The 25,116-nt window shown below is 37.1% G+C and overlaps 2 protein-coding genes across 2 annotated transcripts in view; one reads left to right on the top strand and one right to left on the bottom strand.

Moving 5' to 3' along the window:
• Positions 1–14,035, bottom strand: part of sv2a (synaptic vesicle glycoprotein 2A) — a 36,880-nt gene extending 22,845 nt beyond the window's left edge. Inside the window, exons 1-2 of the mRNA XM_087812444.1 lie at positions 13,923–14,035; positions 331–1,080 (exon numbers count right to left, since the gene is read on the bottom strand). Of these exons, the coding sequence (XP_087668570.1) occupies positions 331–943 (613 nt within the window). The 5' untranslated portion in view covers positions 944–1,080; positions 13,923–14,035. The remainder of the gene's footprint in view (positions 1–330; positions 1,081–13,922) is intronic.
• A 4,070-nt stretch (positions 14,036–18,105) lies between these two features.
• On the top strand, positions 18,106–24,984 carry LOC148062450 (tetraspanin-13-like). The gene is made up of 6 exons (XM_087812334.1): positions 18,106–18,268; positions 19,883–20,050; positions 21,565–21,645; positions 21,707–21,820; positions 24,570–24,689; positions 24,764–24,984. Exons 1-6 carry the CDS (start codon positions 18,206–18,208, stop codon positions 24,833–24,835), a joined length of 618 nt encoding a protein of 205 aa, XP_087668460.1. The 5' UTR covers positions 18,106–18,205; the 3' UTR covers positions 24,836–24,984.
• The last annotated feature ends 132 nt before the right edge of the window (positions 24,985–25,116 follow it).

Below are 25,116 nucleotides of genomic sequence, written 5' to 3'. Positions count from 1 at the left end.
CAAAAGGAGTAATAATATTTTGAGATATTTCAGCGATGACTGAGGACGAGAGGATACAGTCTGGTTTTAAGGACAAATAAGTTACGGCAGTTACGACTCTATCTAGAGTCTTGTGGTCTGTAAATTCTGCAACACCAGAGGCAAGTACTCGACAATACTACAAATATATCCTTGTTACTACAGTATCGCAATGTATCACTGCCACTGTATCGTGATTCACATCGTATTAGCAGATTTTGCTAGTACACACTCCTAGTATCAACTGAGGTGCAAGGATTCTCATTTATGATGACAAATGCAACCATTATCTTGTTGTTTTTGAAAACTTACCCAGCATTCCTTTGTTTGGCTCAGATAAACACATGTCTTTCTCCGCACTGGGCAACACGAAGCCGACCACGAAGATCTCCACGCCGTCCGCCATCAGGGCCAGGCCCAGGACAAAGTAGAGGGTCCACTGGAACTTCCCGTGGCCGCACTCCTGCAGGATGGCCTCGTACTGCTCGGCCAGCTCCTCCTGGTCTTTCCTGCGCTCCGCCTCGTACGCCGCCACGTCCCTGAACTGCTGGGCCTGAGCCGCGCCCGTCATCCCGTCCACGCCGCCCCCCTTGACCGAGTCTGCCCTCGGGATCCCCTGGTACTCGCCCTCGTAGATCTCGTCGTCCTCGTCGTGGCCCTCGGTGGAGTCGCTGTGGCCCTCCTCGTCGTTGGCCCTGCTGTCGTTGCGGTAATATCCACCATCGTTGCTCGGCGCCCCGGGGTAGTCGTCGTCGTCGTCTTCCTCCTCGAAGCGCTTGTAGGAACGCCGGGTGTACTCGTCCCCCAGTTTGTCCACGCCCCGTCCCACCTTCTTTCCCACTTGCTTCTTGGCGACTTTGGCAATGTCTTTGGCGCCGCGGATAAAGTCCGAGCGGCCGTCCCTGTAGCGTCCGTCGTCGTCCATGTCGAGCGTGGAGTTTTTTTCTTTCCGTTAGATTCTGAAGGGAACGTGAGGATCACGACACCACCAGGGACATGTGTGTGCTGCTAGAGATTTCAGCACCACGGCCAGCACCTTCACTGCTGCCCGAGTACAAGACCCTGGAACACAGAAGAAGACACAGATTCATTAGGACTGAGGTTCTCTATATAGTTCATTCAAATGATTGTATGTCACTGTTGTTAGGGACCGTCAACCAAAAAGTTAGGCAGATAATAAAGAAAAAAGTAAGTTGAGTAAGTAGGAAAAAAATGTGACAAATATAAAATAATGTATTATTAGTTTAATTAGTATATTTGTATTTTATCAGTACATTCTATTTAGTTTATACGCATTTTATTTAAATGTGATGTACAGTAAATGCAAATTTCTTCTAAAAAGAAAACATACAATTTTTAATTTGCAATACTCTTCAATTCAATTCAATTTTATTGAAAGTGTGTTATCATAACAAAGTTTTCTCAAGACACTTAACAGTTGGCCGCTAGATGGCAAAGTCAAAAGGTACAATGAAATTCAGCGAGATTCCGGCGATGACTGAGGATGAGAGGATACAGTTGATGTTTTTTACATATTTTGGTTTCCTACGAATGAAAGCAGTAACGACTTCGTCAAGAGTCATGTGGTCTGTAAATTCTGCAACACCAGAGTCAAGTACTCAACAATACTACAAATATATACTTTCCTACAATATCATAATAGATTGTATCGTTGCGCCTTCATCATGATATATGTTAATGCCAAGTTCGTAAACAATACTTTGAGAACAATAATTATTGAATTGTTAAAAAACATATAAAAACACAAAACATTTTTCTTTTACATGTTTCTTAGTTATATACATTGTATGCGTTACAATTACTTTTCCGGTCACAAGATGACGGCAGTAAAAGGAACAATGAAATCCTGTGAGAGTCCTACAAAGACTGAGGATGAGAGGATACAGTCGACTTTTCTACATGAAAGATTTCTACATTACTGGTCTTACACTTTAATCTTTAAATGCCTAACTTGCTGGCTTAGCTAGTTGATTACGATGTTGTCCGCAATTATTCTGAGGGAAAATCTACTACAATCAAGAAGGATAATTTAAACATAGATTCATGCAACAAATAGAAAAATATCTTTTGCTTTTTAGCTTTATTTGTTGTTTTTGAAAACGAATCCGTTTGAACAAGTGCTCATTTTTGTACGATAAATGGTGTATTTAAAACCAAAAAAAAGATTTTCATAATGAATTTTTGGGGCATAAATTACGCATCACCTAAACTCTTAAAGTGAAAAACTTTTTTTTTTAACTTTTTTACACTCAATACTATCTTGTATACATGTCACTTTAGGGGCTCTGTAATAAATAGAACATGTATGAAGAAAACTAAAAAAAAAAACGTTTTAGTAAAGAATTTTATTATGGTTGTAAGAAAATAAATATCTATTTTCTGTACCCCTAAAAAATCGAATGGTATTTCTGTCGTGTTTCAATGACTCTTAGCTCAGTATTAAATATTTAAAATTAATTTAAAATAATAAAATGGATGTGGTTTATTGAAATCAATATTACAAGGTTTATGTATATTACAACTATAGTATACACATCCACCGGTCGATACACTTATAGAGCTGACTCATGTGGGCATCGACAGACAACCTTCACCACAACAGGAGTTGAATACACAGCGTATCAACTGCTGTACTTTCCAACACTGCCTCTTTAAATCCAAACAGCAGCTCAGCAGGTGGCGGAGCGAGGCGCAGTGTTGTTCCCGAGGGAGGCGACACCACAGGACCACTGCACACTGCTGCAGAAACATTAGAAAACGAAGAATCCTAACAGCGGATCGACGACGATGAAAAACAAACTTTAACTCTCTCCGGCGACACACCGATTCATTTTGGATGCGGGAGCAGGCAGAGAGCCAGTTCCTATGAGTCATCACAATGTTTGCTCTAGAACGTGTCCTCCTTAAGTCCAACCATCATGAAAATAAACACGAGTAAACAACAACACACCTTCTTTGGTTCTGGCACAATTTTGCTTTACACAATACACCACAATCCTGTTGAGGTTTCACATAAACTCTCCACTAACACGCTCTGTTCCGGCTAATGTCCTGGTAGGAGCGAGTACAGCACCGGAAAAAAAAACAGATGTCGCCGCGATGAGGGAACGTTAGCGGCCGGTGGTAAGGAACGAAGGAGGGGAAACTCTGAAAGCTTCTGCTGTTTCCTCGAGGGTGTTGAGCGGCACACATTTCTGACAACATTGCAAGTCTGTTTGAGGGATCGAGTTTCTCGGGCGAAAACACGGGGCTGGAATCCAGCCGAATAAATCCCGTACAAAACAAAACAATGAGACGAGGGAACATCTTTATGTCGGAGCTTTTAAATGCTGCCAGAGAGAAGGAGGTTGTGGAGAAGCATTCGGACGACATATCCATCTGTGTTTTAAACACACAATGGAATGAATAAAACAGCCTCCATGATTGGAGAATCAATAAAACTACCACAAGACAGACAGAATGATGTTCTAACCCATATCTATTATTTATTATTATTCATCTATTATCTATTATCTAGTCATTTTATGCGGCCCACAAGTTGTTTGACTCAAAATTCGAGTAGATTAATAAATGTTAATGTTTATAGGTGGACCTACGAAGATGCTGGTGTTTAACCCTTCTATCTCAGGGTCAAGGTGACCCGAAGGCCCGTCGATGTGCAGGTCAGAGACAACAAGGGTTAAGATAAGATAAGGAACAAACAATGGATCAATTATACAGAGTCGTCCAACAAGTAAAAATGACATCAAAGAAAAGGAAAATAAAAGAACAATAGACGAGATAGACACACCCAATCTAACCACTACACTAGTGATGTTAGCATAGCAGCATTCCCAAGATTCTTAAGATCTAAGCTGACCTTTAACTTTTGTTCTCTAATGATACATTGTAACCACAGTACAATGGGAGTTGATTTTAATTATTCAATTGTATGCTGTGTTGCATTTTCTACAGGGTTTCACGTTGTGAAGTAGAACTTCAAAACATCACAAAATATGACGCAAATAAATTCTTAAATTTTTTGGTAATGTTTGCCAACAAACGGAAAGATCAATATGAGCATCACAAGAACTCTTCCTTGGCAGATGTAATAATGCTTTCAGCACTCAATACTTAAGATGGCACCAAAGCACAATGTTAGCTTGGTCACTATTATATTGTTCATGTTGATATGGTGACCTATAAATATATCGGAGGTTAAGATAAGATTAGAAAAATATACTATAGATATCAAACATTAGACAAAAAGTGTAACTGATTTTGGAATTAGATTGTGAGATTTTGATAAAGGATAATAAAAACAGACAATTCCCTACCAGGAAAGTGCAAGAGTGTGCTGTGCGCTTTGCACCGTTACAAAAAAACTATGAAAGCTGCAAAAGGGTAAAATCCCACGTTGATAATTTGGACTTTCATCTACATTTTAAAGTTTTAATGGTGTTTCTACGTGAACGTATGCCAGAGCAGGTGATGCTTGAAAAATGTCGCAGATGTGCGACTTTTTGGACTTGGTCCCATTTCCTTATGGGAAATTTTTATCGCAGTTTTTTTCATGACTTGTGTTGCGAAAAATGTATATTCTGGTGAGAAAACTAATAGCAGTACGAGTCCAATTGAGCCGCCGATTTAAAGTATTTCTTTTTTTGTGTGCGCTCAACAGTGTGGGCCGTGAAAAGTGCCAATAAACGGAAGGAGGATGAATAATAAGAATAACAAGCTCCGCACAGCCCACTAATAATTAAGAAACATTTAGCCTCCAAGAATAAAAAGAAAATGTTAAAAACTGACTCTTAATTCCTGTTAATATCAAGATTTCTCAAGATTCTGGCCCACTGTGCGATGGACCGTCATATGTAAAAACAAGAAAGTTAGTGTCGTCCCAGAACTATAGTTAGCATCAGCCCGACTGTATCAATCCGCACCTCTCCACCATCTGGTCGCCCATTCTTTGTTCGAACCTTTGCTCCCGAACGCTCTTGAAGCCGATGGTGATGCAACAAAGAAGCCATTACCAGCCCATTAGTCCCTGGCAAACGTGCTTGTGGGCGGCGAAAATCAAACAAGTGCGTCGCATATGGCAGCTGCAGCGGATACGAAAAAAAATCTTATTACACAAGAAGATCATTCGAACCTGTCTCTGACGCGATGACAACATGGATGGTTTCATAATAGGAACAAAGTCATTCTCCGAAATCCGCCGGCATGTGTAATGAAGTGTAAATTGATAATAAATTCCTGACGGAGGCTGAGCAACATCCTCTTTGCTGCTTATGAAAGTTTAATCTTATTTTGTGTTGGCGGTGCTGAGCGGGCGCCAGAGGAATAGAAGAGTTGAAGTAATACAATGGCTTAAGTAAACCACGCGGCTAATCAATAGCAAACAAATAAAGATAGTGCCTTATAATGGTGTTAAACTAGCGGTTGTGGTTGCGAGTTGAACTCTGAAGCAGTTGAAAAGATTATATTAAGTAGCACCTGGTTTTTTTTATCACCTAATTACAAAGTAACAAATGAGTTTATCCTTTCATAACATAAACATGGGTGATTTATTGTAGCAACAGTACCATTATTTATACTTCTTACTCATGAAAGCAGAAGCCTGACGCAGTTTTGGATGCTCTGTGGGCTATTTTCATTTATTTTTAACGTCTTCGACTTTTTATAAAAGTATCCATCTATCAAGCTTTTCTTTTGCAAAAGCTAAGCTAGGCTAACAGCTAAAGACAGTAACACTTATACGATAAATTCTCAGCACGTATCGGTAACCAGTCGAACTACCCTTTTGAACGATTATGGATTCAAATCACGATTTAATAGAATCGCATTTTATTTTTTTATAAGCACTTACACTGACTTACCAGTAGGTGGCAGAAGAAACAAAAGCAGACAGAGTCAAAGCGAAGCGCCTGTCACATTGTTTTCCCCCCAATTTGATTGGAATGAAAAGTGCAAAAAATGTGTATGCATATTTCTTAGTTTGCACACTTATGTGTGATACTTATAATTATTTGTTCTATCACAACTGCTATTCCATAAAGTCTCTGTCTATCAAACATTGTTTTTGCAAAAGCTAAGCTAGGCTAACAGCTAAAGACGGTAACACCAGTCGAACTACAACTATCCTTTTGAACGATTATCGGTTAAAATCACGATTTAATAGAATGAACATTTTAAATTTCAGACACTTTTTTAAAAGCACTTACAGTGACTCTACAGTAGGTGGCAGCAGAAACAAAAGCAGACAGAGTCGAAGCGAAGCGCCTTTAACAGTGTTTTCCCCCAATTTGATTAGTTTAAAAAGTGCCAAAAATGTGTTTGCATATTTCTAAGTTTGCACACTTATGTGTGATACTTATAATTATTTGTTCTATCACGACTGCTATTCCATAAAGTCTCTGTCTATCAAACATTGTTTTTGCAAAAGCTAAGCTAGGCTAACAGCTAAAGACAGTAACACTTGTACGATAAATTCGCAGCAATAGCGGTAACCATTGGAACTACAACTACCCTTTTGAACGATTATCGGTTCAAATCACGAATTAATAGAATGACAATTTTAAATTTCAGAATTTATTTAAAAAGCACTTACACTGACTCAACAGTAGGTGGCAGCAGAAACAAAAGCAGACAGAGTCAAAGCAAAGCGCCTTTCACAGTGTTTTCCCCCAATTTCACTGGATTAAAAAGTGCAAAAAATGTGTTTGCACACCTTTGTGTGATACTTATAATTATTTATGAATATTTGTTATATTGTGCAGTGTTGTGTTATTTAAGGTATTAATCTTAACAGCTAATACGTTAAACAACTATATTGTATTTTAACCAATTTACGTTATTCAGGTCGTTGATACAACGACTTGTATGGTATGAAGATCACATGTTTCCAGCCCTAACAAGAAGCCCGCGAGTCGACAAGTGTTAGATTAATTATCAGCGTGAAGTTGAAGAGTCGCTTTATATATAACCTTGAACACCTTCACACATGTCTCTCAAAAACAGTGCGACTCAAGTTCCAACCAACACTATACAAGCTCAGGAAAAAAAAACATCCCCACTTTCTACCGCCATCTTTGCCCCGAGATGTTACGAGCGATGAATGACAAAGAGTGGCAGCAGAGGAGGGATGGAGGGATGGAGGGATGGAGGGAGAGAGCAGAGGGATGATCATTGGTGACACTTAAGAGCTGCAGATGGCTGCGACGAAGAGCTGAATTAATTTCTCGTGGCATCTTTGATTTTTCGTGCTGCCATGACGATGATCTGATAGAGTTTCCCTCGGGCGGTCTTGAATCCACGGTGACCTCCAGCACACCAATGTATAGAGTTTCCATTAGAAGAACTAATAAATAATTTATTATTGTCTCGACGTGTTTGTTATTACCTCTGCTAAGGAGGTTGTTAAGGGGTAATTGATACGATTCATTTGAGTTTCCGTCCGGATCCAGGCGTCTTTTGCAGAATACTTCACGGCAAGAAGAGCTGAACATTACTTTATAAAACCAACAATAAATGCTTACACTTTTCCCACCTTGAATGGATGTCTTACTCACATTTTCATGTTTTTTTTGTGATATTACACACTGAATATTTACTTTCGAAATAAGAAATCTACACCAACAGTCTTTCAGATTTAAATTGGAAAGCAGAAACACTTTCTTGAATAGCTCATCTGCATCTTCCTTAAGCTAGCCCTTGGGGAGCAATGAGATCAACAGTGTGTTGCATTATGGGTAGTCAGATGCCTGGAAATTCCCCCCACACGAGTCAACAAACACCTACGCTGCAGTGGAAGAGAGCTTAAAACATTAAAGGCTCTCTGAGGGACTTTTTAATGAATTCAACTACTGATGAAGACATACTGGAACCCACAGAGCTGCCACCTAGTGGCGGGAGGCCTTCACTGAACGCGAAAGCAAGTTAACAAGGATTGATGCCGAACCTTATATCATAATTAAAACTTTAAAATATTAGTACGTTTCCCTTTGCACTTTGAAATATAGTCCGATATCGACTTTTTAAAAAATCATGATGAAAACGTGATGTTCGAGAGGTTTTTACAGCACCACCTTTGCTTGTTTCCAAGGATACTAAAACCACAGATAATGCCTCCATCCTGATTTCGCTCTCGCCATAAACTTGAACAACATTTCTAACGGAGACACCGGAGACACCTTCGCCCTTTTCGTTTTATCCACGGAAGCTTTATAGAGCTACTGAAGGGTCGTCAAAACAGGTTTACATATGCAGATAGGTTCATTGCTCAATATACAACAATAATACACCAGGCCAGTTACTACTATATATTAATTTAAATTTATAATAAATTACGATGAGGTAACAAGGAATCCAGACGTACCGTAAAACCCACAATGCACTGCAAACGTTTACATTTAAATATACCGTATTTCCCAGACTATAAGTCGCAGTATTTTTCATAGTTTGGCCGGGGGTGCGACTTATACTCTGGAGCGACTTATGTGTGAAATTATTAAGACATTATTACCGGTATATCATTTCACATGTTATTTTCACACTAAACCGCAAGAGGGCGCTCTAGGGCCTGTGTTGATCATTTCGACGTAGAAGAGGAAGCGCCGCATCTTCTACTTCCGGAGTTAGCGGAGTTGTTTAAAAGTGAAACCGAGGATGAAGATTTCATTGGATTTGAGTTATTTGGAGTTACACGGATGGTTTGGTAAACTTCTTAGCATGTTATTTATGCTATAGTTATCTGAATAACTCTTAATATGTAATGTTAACATACCAGGCACGTTCTCAGTTGTGTCGTGTAACGTAAGCATACAATTATTCAGCCTGTTGTCGCCTCTATTCTATTTTTATTTTAAATTGCCTTTCAAGACGACATGTCTGTTCATGGTGTTGGATTTTATCAAATAAATTTCCCCCAAAAATGCGACTTATACTCCAGTGCGACTTATATATGTTTTTTCGCTTCTTTATTATGCATTTTATGGCTGGTGCGACTTGTACTCCGGAGCGAAAAGTCCTTCTAGTGGATTCACAGGAGCCATGAACTTATTATCAGAATCTCCAGCTGCAGATTCTTCTTTCATTTCATCAGTTATTTTCTGTCTCATTCCGGTCCACGAGTCCAGCGGTGAATCATTGATTCATCTCTTGTTTTCGGCCCGTTATCGACGGCGTGTCAGAGCCGCGGTGATACATTCGAGCGGTAAAGCAACAGCGTGGATACGGTTCCTAACTGTTCACCTACAGCAGAGATGAAGACTCGCTCAGAGTCGCTCCTCCTCCTCCTTCCTCCCCTTTTACCGCCGCTCGCATGTTCAAGTCCCCCGTGGCGGGAACTGCAGAGACGTGTCACGGCGCCCGGGGGCCCTCGGCGTGTCAACCCCCGGTGGCACCGACGCTGGCTGCCGACACCATGTTCCAAACACGGTGACGTCAGCTCTCTCTGCGTCCATTTTGGCTGTGCTCGCTGCAGAAGGGATTGATGGAGGCGACTGTGGTCCGACTCAGAAGCTCCAGCAGGAGATGCTTGTCAGTGACTGAGCATCAGAAAGTGTCAAGAATACTTGTCATAACTCGGCAAAGTCTACTGTACGACATTGATGTTCTTACGCCAATACGTGACTCAACTTTGTGAAAAGCATCTGATATAAAGGATGATTAAAAACCTTCATGACCTGCAAAAATTTGGCCCAAATGTTCTCAAAGTTTGACACCAAAATTGAACCCAAAAGACTATCATAGCTCAGTCTGAGGCAATTAAGGGCCCCACAGGGGCCACATTATATACATGTGACTGTTTTAAGAGGCCATCAAGCTGAAAGAAATAAGGGAGTGATAAAAGGACGAGGGGAAAACTCAATATCAAAAAAAGAATAAAAAGCACATTTTAAAATAATCTTAAACTGTATTTTGTGTATTTTTCCCATTCATTTTACTTAACCGTTGTGTTATCTCAGGGTCAAGGTGACCCAGAGGGCCCTTTGTTTGTGGTCCCCATTGGGTTATCTTTGGGTCATACCACACATTCGTTTTCGGGTCACTGGGTCACCTTGACCCCGAGATAAAGGAAAACATTTTTTTCATTTTATATTTTTGAAACAATAACACATTAAATGCAAAATATCAAATGTATTTATGCAGTAACATAGAAAAATACATTCAAATAAACTCTATTATTTTGTAATAGTTCATTTAAAATAAATTTAATTTATAAATATGATATAAAAACACTAGAAATATCACTATAGAAATAAATAAGAGTAAAGTCCTCGGACAAAGATCTTTAACGACTTAAATCAGTTATTATTAGCCATAAGAAACATTTTTATAGTTTTTATTTTGACCTAACGTGGCCCCCGGGGTCGTGTCTGATCCGAGGCGCTTAAATATGCTTGACATGCTGCGGGAGTAATTTCTGCTCGAGACTAAGTCAGAGCGTTATCTACACAGAAACGCTGGAGCTCCTCTCTTAGCATTAAACGGTTGCCACTGCGGTGTTTGCTCTTCCTAAACATCAAAGCTCGTCGCTCGTTCTTCTCGGGATTCATATCGTCGCCGACAACCTCGTGTTTAAGAGGAGGAAACGGGGAAATGTCGATTTAGTTTGCTTCTAAATTTCTGGTTAGAACTGGTTCCTTTTTTTGACGTCTTATGCGTGAAGTAGGAAACGTCGGGTCTGAACCTACTTCCGTGCCGCAGCCTGTTTTCTGTCTGCTCTGCTAATGAGTCACGCGCCGCTGCATCGGGAACAAGTCGGAACTTGTGACATTTCTGATCTCTGGCGGGTCGACTAGATCTGGATCAACAACCCGGAGGAAGCGGAAACGACAGCTGAGCTACCCCTACCTGAGGTGGGGGGGGGGATCTATTCTCGACACCCGGTCGGACCGGTCAAACCAGCCGGGACATTTTTCTGCCCTTAAATGAACCAACTATGATCAATATTTTTACTTAAAGAAACGACGCGATACTTCCTCAGCGGAGCCATTAAAAGACCTTCTTCAGAATGACACACTTTTGAGTACGTTGGCTGAAAAAAAAAGTGCGTATAGAGATAGATGACATATCTGGGCCGAGAGAGAAACATTCGTACAACCAAAGATAAAACACACAACAATGAACAAACGAATACGCTACGTTTTCTGTTTAAAGCGTAGAAACCAAAGGGGTAGAAAACAAAGGCTTCTTCAAAGGTCGGCGTGTTCTCTGATCTCCCGGAGCGATAAGACGGCGACGACTGATTCATTTATGGAGAGAACTCAGGTGGAGGTGTTTCACGGTGACCCCCGTTACGGGGGGTCGCGAGGTGCATCCATGTTGTCGGGACCGGGAGTCAATGAAAATAATAACTAACTAGACTTTTATAATGTGAGGAAAACGAGAGCGAATATGGTTTGTTTTTTTGGTCAATATAAAGGAGAAAAAATGGCTAAAAGATTGTTGGTTTTATTAACTCAAACTTAGATTCAGTATAAAACAGTATTATAATAAAATTGACAGCTTGATGCAAAAACAACTCCTACATTTTTCACAATATAATTTGCAAAGTCCAATGAATCTGTAGATATAATAACTTAGCGATATTGTTTAGAGGTCAGTAGGTGGCGCCATCAGTTTAAAAACTATGTGATGTTTCATTAGAATAGAATAGGAAAACAGTGCAGAGACCGCCATCTAGTGGACTCTGAAAATAATGACACTGCTTCACGAAGCTTCATCAGAACATCACTAATGATAACCTATACATCGTACATCTGTTCTAAGAAGTCGGTTTACAAATTTTCAAAATGGCACTGAACCCAAATGACGTTAGTTTAATGCTAACCATACTAGCCGTAGATCAGGGATGTCGATCTGAAAAGAGATCGATACATTTTAACACATTTTGTTTTAACCAAACTGTCTTTAACAGTATTTATCTTCCATTACTGGTGGTCTCTGTAGAATCGTTGACATCCATTATCTGTTCCTTATCTTATCTTAATCTCTGGCATCCTTACAGGTCACCAGATCCACATGAATGTTAATCGACTTTTTTTTTTAGCAAACGGTCATTACAAAGGTGAAATAATGTCAATATTTTTGTGGCGAATCTGGAGCCAAGATGGCCGTCAAGTAAATAGACGCAGAGAAGCAGGAAGTAGAGTAAACAAAGCTCATAGTTAAATCTCGTATGACTTTTCTTGACAGATTATTCTGGCAAATAAATGAAAAAACACTATAAGGTGAATCAAATTATCCAGTAGTAGTAGCAGTAGCACTTCATCACCGATAGGTTGGTTGCACGTGACCGAGGGTATTGCTCAAGAGAACTAGGTCATGTTTGCTTTCTAATTTCTGCAATAAAAGCAATGTTGCAATTGTCAGCTTGTTTAGGAAGAGTTGTTATACAATATGCACCGACTGAAATGTGTTTCGTTTTGACACGACCATGGTATTTTAGCATGTGGCTCTTGACACGTCAAGACGCCAGTTTAAGTAAGTAAGTAAGTAAGTAATTTGTATTTGTATAGCGCTTTTCCAGACCAGGGTCACAAAGCGCTTAAACAATCAAAACAATATTCAATAAAGTATATACTTTAAAGGTCAAAATAAAACTGATAACACAACAGGAGTTCCAGAAAATCAAGGAAAAGCCTGAACAAATAAAAACGTCTTAAATAAATTATATAATATATAATAATTATATAATAATGAAGTCAAGTTTATTTTCTTGTGAACTAGTTGAAACAACCTTTATACGATTGATTTATTTTACCATTTTAATCTGAACGTCGGGTTCCCTGAATATAATGCCGACATCATACTGGTCCGTGGTGATAAAATGTTTGGGGGACCCCCATCTTAAATTAATGAAATGCTAACTGTTAGCACCACAGCTAACACTTGCGCCAACAAGAAAATCCTAACTTAACTGTATAAATAATCATTAGATGTGATTATATTTATTCTTTAAATGTCAACTAATATGAAAAAGCAACTCTCCTGACTCACTTACTCAAATGTTTAAATCTTCCTCTTGAAGTTGCAGTAAATCCTTCATCACGACCATGTTTTGAAGGTATTTGTTTATAAAGTTTTTCCCCCCCTGTCTGAAATCTCAGCGAACGAGAGGTTACGAGAGCAGAGTCCATAACGGGGTAATAACTGCTTTACTCCTCGTCCAGCCGGCTGTAATCACGCCCCAGCTTTGATTGTACAACGAGTCCCTTACTCACACAACGGGTCAACTTAACTCGTCAAAGCGTAGACAAATCAAACCTTGGATTATTTTCCTGCAGGTTTCAAACACGCTCCACTCAGGTGAGCATCTAGAGCAGAGAAGACTCGGACAAACGTGCAGCGATGGCGACACTGAAGCCATTTTACAAGTGTTCACCTCAGTGTCTCCTCGACACGAACATCTCAGATCCTCTGCACAGCAGCAGCAGCAGCGCTGGGGGAGGAGGAATCATCCCATCACTTTCTCCTCGTCACGTTTTCCCGGTGGGCTTCTTCTACAAGGTCATCCTGGCTGCACGACGCAGAGACAGGAGACCCCCCTCACTCCACCACCCTTCACCCCCAGTTTAATGCAAATACCATTTATAACACGACTATTAACAAAAATGAAGGAGGGAAACCGATTGAATCTCAGCTTCATTTTTTTAAAAAGAGGGGGATGAGGGGTGAGGGGGGGTTACACTCCAGGATGTCATCGATTAACGCACCAAAATTAACATTAACCAGAAATAATCCGTCATTTAAATCGTATTATCTTGCAAATCTAATTCCCTTTAACGCAAATACTGAAGAAGCGGGATTCGGGTTTTTTTTTTTTGCACAGATGATGCTCAAGTGTGAATTCAATGCTCGACACAAAAATGAACGTTAACGCGTTTTTTTAATCTTACCTTCAAAGTGTTGTTTTTTCAGGTTCAGATGAAGGGATTCACCTCCAGAACATCGAGCGCAAAAGGTCCACTCGCTGTGATGCTGCGCTGACGTAGAGAGTCGCACCTCCTCCTCTTCCTCCTCCTCCTCCTCCTCATCCTCCTCTTCATCCTTCACCTACTACAGCATCCTCCTCGCCCCGCCCCCTTCTCTCCATCAGACACCATTGCTCCCACAGGAGGAGAGAAGGAAGGAGGGATGAAGGGAGGAGGAGGAGGTGATCTTTTTTTTATTTATCGATCCAGAATTGGATCGATGGTTCGATTGAGCTCGTCCAACTGGAAACGGATGCGGGGTTTGTTTCTTGTTTTTTTTTGACGCCACGATGCGCTTCTCTGCTCCATATGCGCCAAATGACGTGTCCGAGGCACGTGCGGGGACTCGTGCCTGTAATTGGCCACGTTAGCAAGGGCGCCCCCCGCGGAGAAGATATGGAACTGCGCCTCTGTATCTGTTCAGGGAGGAAAAAGAGATTAATATAAGAGGCTCTGTTAGGAGTCATCGTGAAGCGATGAAGGTTTTCTCTACACAGTACTTTTCTCATTTATTTATTTTTATGAAATACAAGATTAAAATGTACGTGTTTTGAAGCCAATAACAATGCAAGACTGAGGGATCAATAAAGTTATACCTAACCTAAGACTTTAATACTACAATATTGACAATTTAATAATCCAAATGAATCCTTTAAAAGTACATTTTTTTTACATTTATATTGAAATAGCTATTTATTCAAAAGTGTATTTAAAAAGTATACGTTATTAAATTGGAGAGTTGTGGATCACACAACGCATGTATTGAAGACAATTTCAATCTTAAATCTTAAAATATTTTTTACCAACAACATTATTTTTATTTATTGTATTTATTTTATTAATCTGTTTTTATTTTATTCGTATAATTTAATTATTTTTGTATAGTAATTCCACCAAAACACATTCCGGTGTCGTGTTAACAACACTGGCAATGAACGTTTCTTGTTCCTATTACGAATCCCTCCATGTTTGGTTAAGTGAGTTAAGTTAAGTTAAGTGAGATTGAATTTTAAGTCGTGAAAAAATGAAATGAATGGAAGATAAGATGAGAATATGCGAGAGAAAATGTATCGCATGACATGGTGAGACTGCAAAACCGGTGGAAGAAAAAACGATTAATATAAGAGGCTCTGTTAGGAGTGAAGTTTTCTCTATACAGTACTTTTTTCATTTATTTATTTTTAATGAAATACAATATTAAAATGTACGTGTTTTGAGGCCAATAACAATGCAAGACTTTAATACTAGAATATTGACAATTAATCATTCAAATTACTCCTTTAAAACTAAATATTTTGTTATTTTTTTTACATTTATATTGAAAAAGTTATTTATTAAAAAAGGTATTTTAATAAAGTTATTAAATTGTGGATCACACAACACATGTATTGAAGGCAACTTAATCTTAAATATTTTTTACCAACAACATTATAAATTATTACCATTAAAACATGTGTTTTATTTTTATTTATTGTATTTATTTTATTAATCCGTTTTTATTTTATTCGTATAATTTCATTCCTTTATTCCGTAATGCCACCAAAACACATTCCTGTGTTGTGTTTACAACACTGGCAATAAGTAAGTAATTTTTATTTATATAGGGCTTTTCCAGACCAGGGTCACAAAGCGCTTAAACAATCAAATCAATATTCAATAAAGTATATACTTTAAAGGTCAAGATAAAACTGATAACACAACAGGAGTTCCAGAGAATCAAGGAAAAGCCTGAACAAATAAAAACAACAGTTTCTGGTTCTTATTACGAATCCCTCCATGTTTATTTGAGTGAGTTAAGTTAAGTTAAGTGAGATTGAATTTTAAGTCGTGAAAAATGAAATGGATGGAAGATAAGACGAGAATATAAGAGAGAAAATGTATCGCATGACATGGTGAGACTGCAAAACTGGTGCAAAGTGTGTTTCAAAATGTGTTTTTTTAAAGTGTCCATTTGTTATTTATTCCATGTTTTAAAATTCAATATCAGTCTTTCAATTTCAATCACATTAAAATCATTTTTAACAAAAGCATGAAGAGTTAAATAATTTCAAAAAAGCTTTTTCAAAACTATACTATTTTTTATAAATTGTATTTTAATGTGTGATTTTTTTGTAAATATAAACTTTTTACCGATTTTGTTTTCATGAAAAATACATTCATACAGGTATGTGTTTAAGAATATTGTACAGGAATATATTCTTGCATTGATGGTTTCTCATTGATCTTCTCACCCTTATCTGACCATCACCCTCATGACTCCTCCTCCTCCTCTTCACCACCAGCTGTCGTCGGATTGTCGTCCAGAAAGATCTGATGTGGCTTCAGGAAGCTTTTGTCTCCACGGACGTCTATTGATCTGGTCTCTCGGAGAGATTATCAGTCGAGGGCAGATTCTTGATCTGGTGATCGTTCTGAAGACGTCAGGGTCTGATAACATGTTGCTGTGACTCAGTGTCAACATTTACATGATGGTCTGTTGGCAGATGTTTGTTTTCTTAAGTCTCTGCTCAACTTTCTCCTCATCCCTAGTATCTTCTCCTCTCTTGTTTTTCTACTCTCCTGTACCTTCTCCTCTCTTGTAGCTTCTCCTCTCTTGTACCTTCTCCTCTCTTGTATCTTCTCCTCTCTCGTAGCTTCTCCTCTCCTGTACCTTCTCCTCTCTTGTAGCTTCTCCTCTCTTGTAGCTTCTCCTCTCTTGTATCTTCTCCTCTCTCGTAGCTTCTCCTCTCCTGTACCTTCTCCTCTCTTGTATCTTCTCCTCTCTCGTAGCTTCTCCTCTCCTGTACCTTCTCCTCTCCTGTATCTTCTCCTCTCTTGTATCTTCTCCTCTCTCGTAGCTTCTCCTCTCCTGTACCTTCTCCTCTCCTGTATCTTCTCCTCTCTTTTAGTTTCTCCTCTCGTAGCTTCTCCTCTCCTGTATCTTCTTCTCGCTTGTAGCTTCTCCTCTCTTGTAGCTTCTCCTCTCTTGTATCTTCTCTTCTCTTGTATCTTCTCCTCTCTTGTAGTTTCTCCTCTCTTGTAGCTTCTCTTCTCTTGTAGCTTCTCCTCTCTTGTAGCTTCTCCTCTCTTGTATCTTCTTCTCTCTTGTAGCTTCTCCTCTCTCGTAGCTTCTCCTCTCCTGTACCTTCTCCTCTCTTGTATCTTCTCCTCTCTCGTAGCTTCTCCTCTCCTGTACCTTCTCCTCTCCTGTACCTTCTCCTCTCTTGTATCTTCTCCTCTCTCGTAGCTTCTCCTCTCCTGTACCTTCTCCTCTCCTGTACCTTCTCCTCTCTTGTATCTCCTCCTCTCTCGTAGCTTCTCCTCTCCTGTACCTTCTCCTCTCCTGTACCTTCTCCTCTCTTGTATCTTCTCCTCTCTTGTAGCTTCTCCTCTCTCGTAGCTTCTCCTCTCCTGTATCTTCTTCTCTCTTGTATCTTCTCCTCTCCTGTAGCTTCTCCTCTCTTGTAGCTTCTCCTCTCTTGTATCTTCTCTTCTCTTGTAGTTTCTCCTCTTGTAGCTTCTCCTCTCCTGTATCTTCTCCTCTCTTGTAGCTTCTCCTCTCGTAGCTTCTCCTCTCCTGTATCTTCTCCTCTCTTGTAGCTTCTCCTCTCTTGTATCTTCTCTTCTCTTGTAGTTTCTCCTCTCGTAGCTTCTCCTCTCCTGTATCTTCTCCTCTCTTGTAGCTTCTCCTCTCTTGTATCTTCTCTTCTCTTGTAGTTTCTCCTCTTGTAGCTTCTCCTCTCTTGTAGCTTCTCTCGTCTCTTGTAGTTTCTCTCTTATATATCGGCAATAAACATTAAACACTAAATATGATTTGTATTATTACAAAATTCTTCTGTTAAATTTTTAAAATGAAAAACAAACATATTTCTTATAACACTGTTGATGTTCTCCAGTAGAGGGCGCGCTTCACTAAACAATACAAATTAAAGTTTATTTTCCCCTGATATCAGCGAGAAAAGTAAAATATTAAAACATAATTGTATTTGTATTATATCTTTCTAAAACAGTTAATTTAAAAACAAATATTTTTTTCATATTACAGTCGCAGTATCACAATGTGAAATATTTTAACTCGTGTATTTGTTGACGAACCGGAAGTTCACCTGCGCAGGTGACACATGGGTGGAACAGGTTTAGAATCCTAAGAACTCCTAAGTTGTCCGGTTCATGCGGAAGTGACAAAGAAGCAGAAAGATCCAGGATCGTGAGTTTTTTCTCCTGCAGCGATGGTTTGTGGAGGATTTTACTGCAACAGGAACTCTCTGTGCGCCCTGAACGTCACCTACGTGGTCAGTGTCTGTGTTTAGAGGAACGACGTTTTCTTTTCCATTATTTCTATTGTTAGTTCTTTGTATGCAAATGAGTGTGACGACACTAATGTTTTCTAGTCCAAGCAGATGTTTATTTTTCTTTTTAAACTGTGTTTGCCATTTTGGAGTCTGCAGTGGTCAGTACCTGCGATAACTCAAAACATTTTCTTTAACAAGGGTTTGACAAAAAAACTCTAAACTAAACTATTTAATTTATGGTAAAAGCAGTTTAAATCTTATCTATCTATATATCTATCCATTTTTATAAATGTATTTGAAAAAACATTTGTTTTGAAAATATTCCATTAAAGTAAATTAAATGATTTAAAAAAAACAGACAAAAAGTACCTTTGGATTAACAAGTCATTTTTGTGAATTAACTTAAATTAATTTAAAAGGCATTGTAATTAAATATACAAATTATTGAATTAACAAAAAATATACTTAAAAAACATTACATTTGAAAATATTCCATAAAAAAATGTAATTATTAAAAAAAACAAATGACAAACGATACCTTTCAATAAACAAATTCGAGAATTAACTAAAATAATTACTTTAAAAAAAAGTTTATTTTGGAAATAAAAAATAAAATAAAAAAAATAAAAAACAAACAAATACAGCATTTAAATATACAAATTATTAAATTAACAAAAAATATATTAAAAAAAACATGACATTTGAAAATATTCCATTAAAAAAAATCATATGAAAAAAAAAAAAAATAGTTCATTAACTTATATCAATTAAAGGCATTTATTTTGGAAATAAACTGAATTATTAAACAAAAAAAACTTCAACCTTCCAATATACAAATTATTGAATAAACTAAAATAATTACTTTTAAAAAATCTTTTATTTTGGAAATATTCGATAAAAAAAAAAAAAAAAATGCAGCGTTTAAATATACAAGTTATTGAATTAACTGAAAATATACTAACAAAAAAAACAAAACATTTATTATATAAATATTTGATAAAAAAAAATGAATAAAAATGTTTTTCCTTAAAGAGCACTGTGTAGTTTGGGTACCTTAACATTTTTGCAGTAAAATAACTCAACTTAAAACTAGTTGAATGACTCTATATAACGTGACTTGAGGTAGTTTGTGTGATTTTTATTTTCACTGTAAAAGTTCTTGACCCTGGTCTCGAAAAGCGATATATAAATAAATATTACTTACTTACTTACATATCGCGCTGGTTGTGGTCACAGTACAAAAACAAAGTTAAAGTTATTAACAAAGCCGTCATAACACAACTCATATTTCATTATCCACAATCTGATTCATTACCTCATCGATATCCATCCTTCATCCTTCAATGGAAGTCTGGAAACAGAACATTAGTCCAACTGCTGCAAACCGGGACATGGCAAATTTTGAGACATTTAACGAGTGCTCATGGGAAATGTAGTCTCCCGTCGGGCTAAACACTACCACTGTAGTCCACTGGTGTCGCTCGACTAAAAATCGCTTCAAACTAAATGGAAAAAGTATATGAAACGCAATCAAATGAGACCTTTAGCTTATTCTTAATGTTGGGTTTTGTCAGAGATTTCTTGTGGATCTGAACCTCCTCTGATCCTCCTCAGCTGGTCAGTCTCCTGCTGGTGGGCGTGGCCGCGGGGGGGAAATGGTTCGGCCTGGTGTCCAGCTTCAGAGTGGTGGCCGGGGTCATCGGCGTGGGCGTCTACCTGTTCCTGGCGGCCTTTGTGGGTCTGTGTGGCGCCCTGAAGCACCACCAGGTCCTGCTGTTCTTCGTATCCTTCCAGAGAGTCCGTAACGCACTGCAACACTTGCAACATTTTTCTCAACCCTGGAGTAGTCGTTCTTAATCTCTACCAACGATACCAATGTTTTCCTTTTTTAAATTTAATTATTGTTATTTCAAGCTTTTATTTTTTTTTAATTTAATTATTGTTATTTCAAGCTTTTATTTTTTTAAAATTTAATTATTGTTATTTCAAGGTTTTCTTTTTTGAATTTAATTATTGTTATTTTAAGCTTTCCTTTTTTTAAATTAAATTATTGTTATTTTAAGCTTTCCTTTTTCTTTTATTTATTTATTGTTATTTTAAGCTTTTCTTTTTTAAAATTAAATTATTGTTATTTTAAGCTTTCCTTTTTCTTTTATTTATTTATTGTTATTTTAAGCTTTTCTTTTTTTAAATTAAATTATTGTTATTTTAAGCTTTCCTTTTTCTTTTATTTATTTATTGTTATTTTAAGCTTTTCTTTTTTTAAATTAAATTATTGTTATTTTAAGCTTTTCTTTTTCTTTTATTGAATTCAATCATTTGTATATTGAAAATTTGTATTTGTTTAATTTTTTTTAATAATTTAATAGAGAAATTAAAAAAAAAGAAAATCGAAATTTTCCAAATTAATGCATTTTTTACAACATTTACCAACATTTTATATTTTTAACTGTTATCGTTGAAATTAGATCATCAAACACTGTGAGTAAAGAAATTCATTATTAATTTATTGAAATATTTTAACAATCTAAACAAATGAAACCTTTTAAATAAACAAATTATTGAATTAAAACCTTTTTAAAGCATTTATTTTAAAAACATATTTTTCAATAAAATTATTCAAAAACACAAAACTAATTCTTTCAATATACAAATTATTGAATTAACTAAAAATGTACTTTAATGAAACATTTTGAAAATATTTGATTAAAAAGAAAGACAAAAAAACTACCTTTCAATAAAAAAATTGTTTATTCGATTTTTAAAAACTAAACTATTAAAATACTAAACAAATTCAATATACAAATTATAGCATAAACTAAAATAATTACTTTTAAAAAGCATTTATTTTGGATATATTCGATTTTTGAAAATTATAAAAAAAACAAATGCAACCTTTTAACGTACAATTTTTTTTTTTTAATTACCTAAAAATGAATTTGGTTTTAAAGCATTTCTTTTTAAAATGCTGGATTTTTAAAAATTAAAATATTGAAAAACAAAACAAATAAAACCTTTCAATTAAATCCTTATAAAACATTTAAATGAAAAGAAGTTTTTAACATTTAAAAAAGTTAAATTCATCTTGATAAACATTTATAGTATTTTGTCCATCACAGCTTCCGTCCGTCCTGGTTTGTGTGAGAATGAAATGGAACAAAATTACTTTTGCAAATTAACCACAACATCCAACATTTCTGGTTCAACCTGTTTTACCTAAAAATGCAAATCATTTGTTTCCAAATTCAATTTTTCGACTGAACCTAGTCTGGGTTAACGTTCTTAACCGGTCCGAGTACATGATCATGCTGTTCACGGTGTTCATCGTCCAGTTCTCGGTGTCCTGCGCTTCTCTGGCCCTCAACGCAGACCAACAGGTACCAAGAGAAACCATTAGTAAAAAATTTAATTTAATTTCGTCGCGCTTTTCTTTCCTAGAACCACCTCCTGGAGATGGGCTGGAACAAATCTGTGGCCACGCAGATGGACGTGGAGAAGACGCTCGACTGCTGTGGTTTCTCCAGCGTCGACCTGAAGGGCTCGTGTGCAGCTGTAGGTCCACGGTTTACTTCACGTACTTCACTATTAAATACAAACTAATATATAATTTATACGTACCTGAGAACAGGTGAGACGCATGAAGTGAGCTGTGGCCCTTTTAGGAGTCAAAATAAAATAAAAACGTATATAATTTATACGTACCTGAGAACAGGTGAGACGTGTAAAGGGAGCTGTGGCCCTTTAAGAAGGAGTCAAAATAAAACAAAAACTTATATAATTTATACGTACGTGAGAACAGGTGAGACGCATGAAGAGAGCTGTGGCCCTTTAAGAAGGAGTCAAAATAAAACAAAAACAAATGTAATTTATACGTACGTGAGAACAGGCGAGACGTGTAAAGGGAGCTGTGGCCCTTTAAGAAGGAGTCAAAATAAAACAAAAACTTATATAATTTATACGTACCTGAGAACAGGTGAGACGCATGAAGAGAGCTGTGGCCCTTTAAGAAGGAGTCAAAATAAAACAAAAACAAATGTAATTTATACGTACCTGAGAACAGGTGAGACGTGTAAAGGGAGCTGTGGCCCTTTAAGAAGGAGTCAAAATAAAACAAAAACAAATGTAATTTATACGTACCTGAGAACAGGTGAGACGCATGAAGAGAGCTGTGGCCCTTTAAGAAGGAGTCAAAATAAAACAAAAACAAATGTAATTTATACGTACCTGAGAACAGGCGAGACGTGTAAAGGGAGCTGTGGCCCTTTAAGGAGTCAAAATAAAACAAAAACTTATATAATTTATACGTACCTGAGAACAGGTGAGACGTGTAAAGGGAGCTGTGGCCCTTTAAGAAGGAGTCAAAATAAAATAAAAACTTATATAATTTATACGTACCTGAGAACAGGTGAGACGTATAAAGGGAGGTGTGGCCCTTTAAGAAGGAGTCAAAATAAAATAAAAACTTATATAATTTATACGTACCTGAGAACAGGTGAGACGCATGAAGAGAGCTGTGGCCCTTTAAGAAGGAGTCAAAATAAAACAAAAACAAATGTAATTTATACGTACCTGAGAACAGGTGAGACGTGTAAAGGGAGCTGTGGCCCTTTAAGAAGGAGTCAAAATAAAACAAACTAATATAATTTATACGTACCTGAGAACAGGTGAGACGCATGAAGAGAGCTGTGGCCCTTTAAGAAGGAGTCAAAATAAAACAAAAACAAATGTAATTTATACGTACCTGAGAACAGGCGAGACGTGTAAAGGGAGCTGTGGCCCTTTAAGGAGTCAAAATAAAACAAAAACTTATATAATTTATACGTACCTGAGAACAGGTGAGACGTGTAAAGGGAGCTGTGGCCCTTTAAGAAGGAGTCAAAATAAAATAAAAACTTATATAATTTATACGTACCTGAGAACAGGTGAGACGTGTAAAGGGAGGTGTGGCCCTTTAAGAAGGAGTCAAAATAAAATAAAAACTTATATAATTTATACGTACCTGAGAACAGGTGAGACGTGTAAAGGGAGCTGTGGCCCTTTAAGAAGGAGTCAAAATAAAACAAAAACTTATATAATTTATACGTACGTGAGAACAGGTGAGACGTGTAAAGGGAGGTGTGGCCCTTTAAGAAGGAGTCAAAATAAAACAAAAACTTATATAATTTATACGTACCTGAGAACAGGTGAGACGCATGAAGAGAGCTGTGGCCCTTTAAGAAGGAGTCAAAATAAAACAAAAACAAATGTAATTTATACGTACCTGAGAACAGGTGAGACGTGTAAAGGGAGCTGTGGCCCTTTAAGAAGGAGTCAAAATAAAACAAAAACTTATATAATTTATACGTACCTGAGAACAGGTGAGACGTGTAAAGGGAGGTGTGGCCCTTTAAGAAGGAGTCAAAATAAAACAAAAACTTATATAATTTATACGTACCTGAGAACAGGCGAGACGTGTAAAGGGAGCTGTGGCCCTTTAAGAAGGAGTCAAAATAAAGCAAATAAAACAAAAAACACAAGAAGCTACACTGTGTCAAATAGTTTATAATAAAATACTATAGAAGTTTATCAGTGACATCAGAATATTGAATTAAGAATTTTTCGAATTTCTTTGACATGTTTTTTCATTTAACTGTTTTTGTTTATAAAACATTGAATTATATATTTTTTTAATTAATTGAATTCAATTATTTGCTTATTTATTTGTCGAGTTTGTTTTTATTGAATATTTGAATTTTATAATTTGAATATTGCTTTTTTTTGTTTATAATTCAACTTTTTTTAATCTCACATTTGCTAATTAAATGTATTTTACACAAAGAGTTCAATATTCCTATCATTCAAAAATACCTTTTCTAAATTCAATATTATTTTCTTCCATCTTTTAAATTCAATGTACTAGACAAAAGCAAATTAGTTACTTGGTTAAATTTTCAGCCAATCATGCGACACGGAGACAATCACATGACCTACCGACCAATCAAGTAGCTCTGTACTCTTAGTATCGTCTGGTGGCAACATCTTTCTGTTGAATTTAAAAGACTATTGATGAAAAGATATTGAATTTAAAAGGTATTTATTTTATAATTAGAATGACCATAGTAAACTGTATGTTTAAAACAAAAAATTGAACATATTTAAATGTAAAATAAAATGAATTGTTCAATATAGTAATTATTTTAAAAAAAATCCAACCTTTCAACATAAAAATTAATTAAATTCTTAAAAAAGATAATCATTTAATTGCTTAAAATGCAACATTTTAAATGAGTCAACATAAAATTTTAAATCCTTTTCTCTCCAGAGCTGCTTCGCCAGCGAGCCTCCGATCTCGTGCAAAACCTGCGCCAGCATCATCTTGACGTACGCGGGGGAAGTGCTGCGCTTCGTGGGAGGGTTTGGTCTCTTCTTCAGTCTCACAGAGGTGGGATTTTAATCTTTTCCATTTAAACATGATTTATAAATTAAAAAGCTAAAGATTTTTGTCTGGTTTTATAGATCGTGGGGATCTGGTTGGCTCACAGATACAGAAACTCCAAAGATCCTCGTTCCATCCCAGGACCAGCGTGATGATCCACAAATCCTGACAAAAATATCATTAATTACACATCGTGTTACGATTAAGATAATCTTTGATCGACATTCGTTTGCCTGCGAAAGCAATATTTAGCAGAGAATCAAAACACACACCTGTCATATATAAAAGGTTGTCGCACAAACACACCTTGTGTAAATATGTGAACACAAACGCCGCTCCCACGGTAACACACAAACACTCGCAGGTGTGTGTGTCACGAAATGATCGTTCCATCTTGTTTGTGATCATCGTTCACCGGAGTTCCACGTTTTTT

The sequence above is a fragment of the Callionymus lyra genome, chromosome 17 (assembly GCF_982586985.1).
Source record: "Callionymus lyra chromosome 17, fCalLyr1.hap1.1, whole genome shotgun sequence".
Taxonomy (NCBI): Eukaryota; Metazoa; Chordata; class Actinopteri; order Syngnathiformes; family Callionymidae; genus Callionymus; species Callionymus lyra.
The sequence above is the reverse complement of the archived record's forward strand: the minus strand, read 5'-3'. Positions and strand labels throughout refer to the sequence as shown.